Source organism: Cariama cristata, unplaced genomic scaffold (genome assembly GCF_000690535.1).
Source record: "Cariama cristata isolate BGI_N322 unplaced genomic scaffold, ASM69053v1 scaffold12015, whole genome shotgun sequence".
In the NCBI taxonomy this organism is placed as follows: domain Eukaryota; kingdom Metazoa; phylum Chordata; class Aves; order Cariamiformes; family Cariamidae; genus Cariama; species Cariama cristata.
In genome coordinates, this window is record NW_009617002.1 from 49383 (window position 1) to 59166 (window position 9784).

General features: G+C 40.9%; 1 protein-coding gene across 1 annotated transcript in view; it reads right to left on the reverse strand.

The window, feature by feature from the left end:
• Nucleotides 1-8772, reverse strand: part of KDM5B (lysine (K)-specific demethylase 5B) — a 49593-nt gene extending 40821 nt beyond the window's left edge. Inside the window, exons 1-4 of the mRNA XM_009700372.1 lie at nt 8698-8772; nt 3963-4040; nt 2787-2909; nt 1717-1887 (exon numbers count right to left, since the gene is read on the reverse strand). Of these exons, the coding sequence (XP_009698674.1) occupies nt 1717-1887; nt 2787-2909; nt 3963-4040; nt 8698-8772 (447 nt within the window). The remainder of the gene's footprint in view (nt 1-1716; nt 1888-2786; nt 2910-3962; nt 4041-8697) is intronic.
• Between the last annotated feature and the right edge of the window lie 1012 nt (nt 8773-9784).

Here is a 9784-nt window from a genome sequence, read left to right on the forward strand (position 1 = left end):
GGGGGGGGTGGGGGGGAAGAGAAGTCAAATCTTAGAGAGAAAAGTAAGCTAAACCCAACATATTTCTGTGGATTCTCTCAGTTCATTGAAAATATACATCTCTGCCACATACGGGAGGGGACTATTTTAACAGCTTTTTGGGAAGGGGGGAGGAGTTAAAAAATGAAGTTAACCATACCTACATAGCTTTTCCAGAACTATATCCACTAAATGCATCAGTTTGGAACAAATGTAGGTGCCCACTGCAAGACAGAGCTTGGAAAGTTACATTTAAAAAGCAGCACGACCTTATTTGAGGTTTTTCTCTTCTAAAAGAGTCCACTACTGAGAAAACCATGAACGTAATCATCAACTGCGTGACAGACATTCGCATGGGGAACCTACATTTCCAAGGAAGCGCAGTACTATGATAACTGTTTCACAACTTTTAATTAGATCTTTTCCTGGGCAATTGCACCTCAAAAATATGAAAGTAAAGTTACGTGTCAAAAAACACAGAAGCTTTTAAAAAAAAAAAAAGAGAAACTGCAGTTTTCAGACCTAATAAAAATGCAAAGTCTTCAACAAAATGCTTTCAGAAAATAGTGGTGCTTTCCATTGCTTAACATGAATGTGTTTGAGGGAAGGCAAAATATTTTTGATACAGCAGTTTCCCCAGCATGAAGATTTTTATATTCAACTGTATTTTATTCTTATCCTCCGTTCGCAAAACACTCAAACCTACAGAAGTTAAATTATTTTTTCTGAAGGGTCTCCAGAACCTAGCTGTTCTCCACTGAAAAGTGATCATCACTAGCTAAATAAAAAGCCTTCAATTCCAACCTTTCTTGACTTACGTCAAATCCCTCCCTCCTTTTGGTAGGTTTATGTAAAAGGCTAGTGTTGATTTCTGTAGACAGAGACATGCTTGTAAGAGGATTAGGGCTTTTATTGCATAAAAAGGTCAATACTCCTCTCTTTGAAAGATCATCATGGTAAGAGTGGTTCAAATAAATAAAAATGGATGTCGGCAACTCCAATCTATTTTGGTTTTCCAAATGACTACTGCTCTAAAAGAAAAGCCCTATTCTTCATTAGAGGTTACGTTGCTTCCACTCTCAACCAAACTTCAATTTGTTTTAATGGCCAAATTAAGCAGGAAGGGTGAAGATTTAAGCTTGAGAAAAGTCACAAGCCATACTGTTAACTACACTGCAACATCCAGGAAACGTTCTTGAACTTGGACACCCTTAGTGAAAGTGAGATGAGTTACTGCCACAAAACTGCCATGGTTTGATATAGTTCCTCAGTCAGTCTATGTGCAAGTGCTACACACCCATCGCACTCTTGTTCTATCAGAGATGGACCTATAATGATCTGTGAATAGAGTAATTATTTTGCATTTGACAAAACAGCATTAAAGAAATCATTACAGGAAGTCTGAAAATCTGTTATCATGAGGCTTCTGTAAACTGTACAGAGAAAATACAAAAAGGTAGTATTCAAAGCACTCAGTAAGAGGTTACCTTGAAGAGTAATTCTAAAAACTTTTAATCAAAAGTTTGCCTATGCCTTTCTGAATTGGTTGCATCCAAACCAGAGACTGCAGCTTGTCACCTGCACGCCATAAAGCATAAAATGCAGTCTTTGGAAATGTTCCATCAATAAAAAAACCAACAAAAGTAACAGACTGGCTGATAAATTAATTGGACTTTAGTTAGCTTCAATATAGCTTACCAATAGACTTGCTCCAGACTGGAATAAGTTGTAAGGATAGAGAATGCGTTCGTAATGCGCACGGATGTGCGAACCCACGGCTTTGCCAGGAGCAAATCCCATTCTTGTGGCTATTTTGGTCCATTTTCTCTCCTTGCAAATAACATCAAATCCTCCTTCTTCTGCAACTAGCTAAAAAGCGAAAACAAAATGGTCATATATTTAATATTAAAATTATCAGCGCTTAAGGAAAGCACTGCTAGTTCAAAAGGCAAGACAACACCACAATTGCTATTTTAAACGAGAAAAGTATAGATTTTTAAAAAAACCACAAAACATGAAAGTTGGTTAAAAGCTGTAACTGGAACATGTAACATACCCTATTCAGGAATTGTAAACTTGCCGAATTACTTTACACACAGGTCAGCACCTGCATTAGATGGCCAAACAGTAATTCAGCCTACTTTTGAGAATTTGTCTGGTTGCAATTTGTCACTCCCCCTCTTTGTATTCCAACACAACTTTCTAGCACAGTACACTCAGTTCTTCTCACTGGAAGAAGTACTATGAAACAGGCTCAAAAGCAACCAAATAAAAACTACTCTAAACATAAAGAAAACAAAGAGAACGTATCCTTGGGATCAGTGAATCCCATCCCTTACTATGAGAATACATAAAATTCTCCAGAAGTTTTATGAACTTCAGAACTTCTCCAGCTTTACCAAGCTTCATCCTAAAAGTATTTGGATTTTTTTCTCCAATATTTCTAATGCAAAAATGTTTTTCTCACTGCTGTCATTGTTCAGAAGCTTTCTGCAGTTAAGCCTAAGTTTATTCTTGACCAGTTTGTATCCAAGTTCAACTTTAAAGAAAATTTGGAGATTTAAGTTCATCTCCTAGCTCACACGAAAACTCCCATGATATTATGTCTTATTATTTTGTCACATTAGCTATGTTAGGTTAAACAAAGTAATACTTTTTTCAGCTTAGATACACCCCCAAATCTCCCTTGAACAACTGTGATACCATCCCAGAAACTGAGATAACACAACATCTTTTTAGGATGAGTTTCTCCCTTGTAACAGTCTTACTCTATTAAGCTGAAATAAATCCAAGATCTTCCTCTCCACATGTGGAATTTTCAGCGTACATCCTTGAAGCTCCCAAAACTTTGCAATCTGGTCCAGAAAATTCAGCTTTACACGAGTTTGGGCCTGAAAAAAAAAATAATTAACTGCATACTAAATGCAGGTGAAGCTTTTGTATCCCAGTGTTTATAATGCTGCAGCCTCAGCTGCCTGCCTGGCTTTTTTGTCTGCAAGTGAAATTTTGCATTTTTCCTTCTTGTCATATGCAGGGAAAAAAAAAAAAATCCATTCAGATACCAGTCTTTCCTCAAGTCACTTTTTGTTAATTTTTACTGCATTTAGAAAGTACTTTCTGAGAACAGACAAGCAATGAGTTACTACTGCTAAAAACTACCTAAACCAGCTGCATTGATAGGATTTATTACATTAATAAATGTATTAGTTTATTACAATTTGGTTTACTTGTAATAAACCAATATTTACGGCTTATTAAAAAAAAAAGTAAAAAGGGTTTTCCTCTTATCCCTTTTCACTCCCAACTGCATTTGTTTCATTTTTATGAAATAAGCCCTTACCCTGGGCACTTCACATAACCACATCAGGACTTTAGAAAACAAGCATCATCAGAAAAAACCAGGCAGGCAGAGAGTCATCATCATTCCAATTCGTACCAGTAGCAAGCTAACCAAGACTCCTCGCCACTCCCTTCTTCTAGTCTGAATTCATGCAAGCAGTGAATGAAAGTGCTTGTGAACAGCTAATTTCCACCAACTGAATACAAATTTTGTAATTGTTTCTTCCAAATGTTATTTTTAAAGCACTCTGTAAATGTTTCATCTCTTCTACTTTTAAAAGATGCTGTGTATGTGCAAAATGTCGACAAATCTATGGCACTTGAGAATTTGAGTTTAACCACTTATAAGCACCTCTGTGTGGAAAAGGCCTGAATTATGTTCCTTTAATGTGCATTAACTTTACTTTTTATGCTTGGTGTGTTTTTAACTAGGTTCTGAAACAGATGAATTTCTGTGCTCATTAAAATCTGATGTTCGAAGGTCCTGAGTGCTGTCAGCTCAAGTCAAACACAGCTCACAGTCAATCCACTGGAAAACACCACCTCTCAGAAAAAAAATATTTAAACATTCTGGAGCAGAAGCAATGTTCAGCTTTCCAGTTTACCTCTAGTTCATTGAGCCTCTGGATCCTCGGTGTAAAGTGAAGCTTATCAACGTCACATGCAAATGGAGGCTGCCAGTCCTGGAAAAAACAGAAGAGCTTCATCAAAAGACCAGGTAATTGAAGGGAACTTCTCTACATGACAGTAAAAAGCCAGGTAAGCCTGAAGCATGGAAGAGGTCTCTGTGGCTTCCAAACCTCCTCAGCCCTAAGCGGGACAGCACGTGTCCCTCCACATCCCCGCGGGCGATGGTTGCATCCCTGCCTGCCAGCCCTCGCACCACGCTGCGCTCCCAGCTGCAGGGAGGTCTCCTCCTCTTTCCCGTTACCTCCTGTTGAACAAGCCGAGACAGCAGGAAGAATAACGAAACCACAAAATAAATTCCATTTTGGAACTAAGGTCCTGTCCTCAAAGATAAGCCTCCAGTCACACACCGAGTCAGGCCATCTTCTCCCCACCCAGGCGGGGCAGCTGCAGGTGCTGCGCAGGCCATTCGCCCCGGCCTGGCAACAACCGTCACCCGCCCAGGCCCATCCGCGCCCTTATGGGAGCCGCAGGGACAGCCGAGGGCTGCGGAGAACCCCCGGGACGTGCTGCTGCCACGCAAGTCAAACCCACCCGGCGCTTCCGACTGGAGTAACAAACGCAGTGACAACTCTGAGATATGACGTCGCTTACGTTAACAAATTCGGTAGCGTTATTACGCAAAACATAGAACAAAGTGAAGTTTCATAAACCACAATCCAAACCATAAGGACTGCCTCGATCAGGAAGGCTAACACTTGATAGCAGAGACTTTAAATGCTCATAAAGGACCAATGTAGCAGTTAGCGTTCATAAACGCTGGTCTCCAAAACAAGCAACAGCTACACTAAAAAAAAAAACAAACAGGAAAAAACGCTTCTTTTCTTAATTCCTTGTCTGCAAACATTCAGGAACAGCTGGAATATGCCCAATTAAAAAAAAAAGATTATTATTACTTTGACAAAATACCTGTAACTGGTAATGTTATTTATAAATAGAACTATAAACCAATTTTATCTTTTAGATCTCTGACATCTATCACATGCAGTTGGTTTGGCAACACACAGCTTCACTAAACCAAATTAGATTTGATTTAAACTTGGCAGTAATTTATTACATGTAAACCTATCTTATTATCACTAATTACAGAATGAAGATAATGCACTTGAGAGCTGATAGTAGAGTAAGCCAAGAGCTTTCTACCAGGAAAAAGAAAGTATTTCCTCAATGCCAGCGGACTCGGGCAACTGAAGCGATACCAGAATATTTGTTGGTTTAGCAGACATATTTAATATGAAAACTACTGTCAAAACCAGCCATTATGGATTTGCAAAGCAATTATCTTACATACAAACATCCAGGCTCAATTCCGCATTATGACAATCTCATCCTGTCACTAGGGTCAGCCCAGAGGAAAGCCTCTGTGTCACCACGGCACAACAGGAGCAACAGGATCCTCACCTCTTCCTACAGGTTCCAGCTCATGCTCAATCTTCAAGAAACGAAGATACAAGGATCCCCAGGACAGCGAGAGACTTAGGACCCACTGCTAGACAGCAGCCTGTCTTCAGTTTATGAAAGCCAAGGAAGAAATTTATGTGCATTATCTTACAGAAATACCTCCATTCACAACGTGGCATACCGACACACAGTACTCCAGAATTAGCTCCATACATCTTCTATTACTGACTGGTGTACATTTTGGGAAATTCTTTCCTTTTTGGCCAAAGACACTTGCTCTAGCAAAGCACTAGTTATCTAGTTTGTTGGAAAAAGTAATATGACTCCAGACAACACAAGCTTCCACAACAGGTATTTTCTACACCTTGTAGTTTTTAAGTTTAATGATACCGAATGAATAATACGCACACCAGAACACTTTGATGGTACGTCAGCTGTTCTACAACAAGAAGCTTTGGAAACTCGATTTAGTCAATACAGGACTTTCAGTAGATGGCTTTTCAGTCTATGAGGCAGATGGGTCCATCAACTAGAAAGAACAATTTAACAGTCTTAAAAGTGTTTAACTTTTCACCAGGAGAAAGTCATTGCCAGAACTTCCGTTGAGATATGGTACATTGGCTTAATGAGAGGTACCACTGGGCTTATTCTGGCTTTTGACATTTTTAAGCAGGTAGAGTCGAAAGAAATGCATGCTATGTATTATATAATAGGTCCTATCAGATTATTATAAAAACACTTCTGACTTTAGAAACACACCACTGCACGTCCCATTTATCACAAACTGTTTCTTATGACATTAGTCACAGTTACAGACACATAGCTATTCACTATTCGGAGAAATTACAGCTGGTGTAGTAAACAGGCCGTCTTGGCTATCACTGATCCATTTTAAAGTCACAAACAGTTCATTTTGGAGCATCTGAACTACTCAAAGTTGATAAAACCAATGAGAATAATATCTATTGTTTTCTATTCCAGGGTACGGCAAGTTCCTCGATCCCTTAACGAGATGCTTTGAACCCTTCTTTAATAAGTATATTATTTACTCAACAAAAAGCTTGCATACCTTTTGAAGCACAACTTCCTAAGATAAAGGCGATGTTCATTGAAAGGAGTATTAAGAGATATATATGTTTTGAAAGAAATGCCTTTATGCACCTTGGAAATGGAGCAGCACCGCAAGAGGGAGCTTTTTTGTGGCAAGGTTAATTTGCAAAACTGCTGATCGGCGTGAGGAGCTTGGCTGTGGAAGAGAGGAGCAGGCACAAACCAACTCCACAGGCTCACTTTCCCTAAGTTTGTGTCTGGGAAATCTGAGAGTAGCCACTTCCATCCGAGTCTGCACTTGCAAGGTCCCCAAAAGCAACTTGTCTGGATTTCCCCTTTTGTTTTCAATTTTAAAAAATAAAAAAGCTTTAAAATATCAATTGAAGTTTCTTTCAACAACCATGCTAAACACTAAGATTAAGGATATGCAAAAAGCACAAAACCATGAATTTCCTAAAAAAAAAAATAAAATCAGGAGTTTTTATACCACCCAGACTCTTCATCTGAAACTACTTTGTTCCTTTCTATTGTCCACATATGACTGTTAGAAGTCTGCAAGAGACACGCAAAATCATTTGCCTACATTAGCGTGCATTTGTAAACCAGACCTAGCAGAACAAACCTGAATACAAATCCATGCAAAAAATGAGACTGACATCAAAATTTCAAACTTTTCTATAAACTCGATAGAAAAATCTAGCTGTGCAGAAGGCATAATCTAAGAATCACGTTGGTATTTCAACTAGCAATGCAAACTACAAGCAGTCAGGAGAACTATTTCTACATTATTTCTATATTCCTCCTTCAAGATTTGTTGTTGCAGGGATGGCAGGCTTCATATAATTTCAGCTGGTAAACCCTGCACCTCATCCCAACTCACTCTCTAATGAAAATTTAATCACCTCCACCCCTTGAATTCAAGGGAACAAGAAATTACCACTGTCACTGGTAAGCTGTTCTACAAGTTAGTTAGCTTCAACTTTTTTTTCCCTTCTCCTCATCTCATTTTTAACCAAAGATCTTGTTTGCTCACTGTCTAAGAAACTATTCATGAACACTTCCTGCAAGCGGGATTCTCCTCGGGCTTTTTTCTGAAGTCTCCTATTTTTTCAACATCTTTCGAAAACCACAAGTAGCATTTTAGTTGCAATCTCTCCAATGTCAGACACAAAAAACCCCCGCCACTTTCATTATTTTGCTAGACGGCATCTCATAGTAAGATCCAAAAGAATATCTTAGCAATTCTTGCCAGAGAAACACATATTCATTCAGTTAACTACAGCAACTCAGTGCTTCCCAGGATGCCCACCCCGCGAGCGTGACCTACATTCTTTGTTCCCGGATCTATGATCTTGCCTTTGCAAAGGTGTTACATGATTGCTGCCTTCGAGAGGGAGGGACCAGATTTGGTGACTCAGGAGGTCCCTTTTAGTCTCACAGTTTTATGACTACATTAAAAACACACTCAAAAGAAACTCAGATGGCAGAATCCATGCAAAACTGATGAGCACCATCATTTATCACCCCGGCAGTGTCAGTGGGTCATCCACAAAGCTTCCTTTTAAACGGGAATTAATCCCGCTCTGACCCTGTTAAAAGGCTAACATTAGTTGGCAACTCCACTCATCAGCTAACCTAGTTTGTGGCAAGACAGTCCTTGCTTGGTTATTTTGAGTGTAGGTGATTTTTCCAACAAAACCACTGAAGTCCTCCGTGCTAATAAGGGACCCTGGGTGCAGCAAGAAACCTTACACACAGACCTCTTCAATGATATAAGCTTGGTGGAGTATTTCTGATCTGAGACAAAACCGGGCTCTGTTATATACTGCAGACTAGCAAGGGAGAACAAACACAACCACAAATCCTGCCCGTCTGAGAACCACAGCCAAAGATGAGCTTGCAAAGGGAAACACCTCTCTAGACGGCAGTGTTTCTGCGCCAGCTCCAAACCTGGAGAGAAAGAAAAGCTCAGGTAAGCTGGAGATGATTCTCAAGCGTCAGGGCCGGCTGCTCCTTGGGTCCCAAAGGCAGAGGATGGACGCTATACGTAGGTTTGAACATCAAAACAGAATAGGTAGCAGGGTTTACGTACAGGAGATGCCAGTCTTCTCTCCATGGAGATGACTGCGTGCAAGAAACAGATACAAAGGCTCTGGCAGCACCAGGCAAGAATAAGCCATGTACTAGCAGCACCGCACAAACCGTTGGAGATGCATGGGGCATTGGGGTCAGTGCACCGGCAACAAATCCAAAATCGCCGATTCTCTTCCAAGGCATTGACCTAGACCTTGAAGCAGAGCATCCATCACTACTGGGGCCAGACTCAGCTGCCACCGTCCATGGGCACCAGTCCCCAAGAGCTCCTGCCATCTTCACTCAAGACACAGTACGTTGTAGACAGACCTCTGGTCCGACCCCGCAGGACGTTCCCAGAGGGTATCCGACTGGCGAGTGGCACGGACAGCATGACAGCTGCTTCTGGACCTCTCCCATCACAGCCCTTTGGAGACAGCCTGTGCCGCCTTCTGAGCCGTAACCAGCAGCTTTCAAACCTAGATTTTAATCCCAATGTAACTCGGATTAAGAAAAGATCTGAATTTAACTGCCATCCCAGAACAGAAGCAGACCAGCTACCAACAATGCTGCTGGCACCATCCCTCGGCAGTCACGGAGCCTCGGCTGAGCAAGGCTCTGCCTTTGCCCAGGGGATTCTCCTGCGGCTTGCGCCGCTGCAACAGGAACCGTCTGCTGCCCCGCTATCGACAACGCTCCCCATTCAAGCTGCTCAGATTCATTTTCACGTGCAAAGCACCTACTTTCAATGAAGAGCATTTACGCAGACTCACATAAGGGTGGCAAGGCTGTATGATCCCAGAAGTTCTCCCTGGCTTTTCAAAATACTCAACCTGGTCTCCAGAACACGCACACAGCACTCCCCCGCAGCTGTTCCCAGACATAACCCAGTAATTTGGGCTTGAGAGAAAGCACATCCTAACGGATACACAGGCATAAATCAGTTCCATTCACCAGCAGCTTTAGTTTCAATGCTGGGGAAGGGAGTCGTGTTTAGTTTGAAACTCTAATTTCGGCTTTCAGCTAATTGACACTGTTTATCTCAAGTCAAACAAACAAAAAAAACTACAAAAACTCCCCAAACCTGCCACTACTACTGCACCATATAGAGAGTTCTGGCCTAACTTGTTCAATTTTAAATTTTCAATTATCTTAACAAGGCGAGTGTTGAAAAGCCCTCACTGGAAGAGACTGAGTCAAGGAGAGGATATTCTCA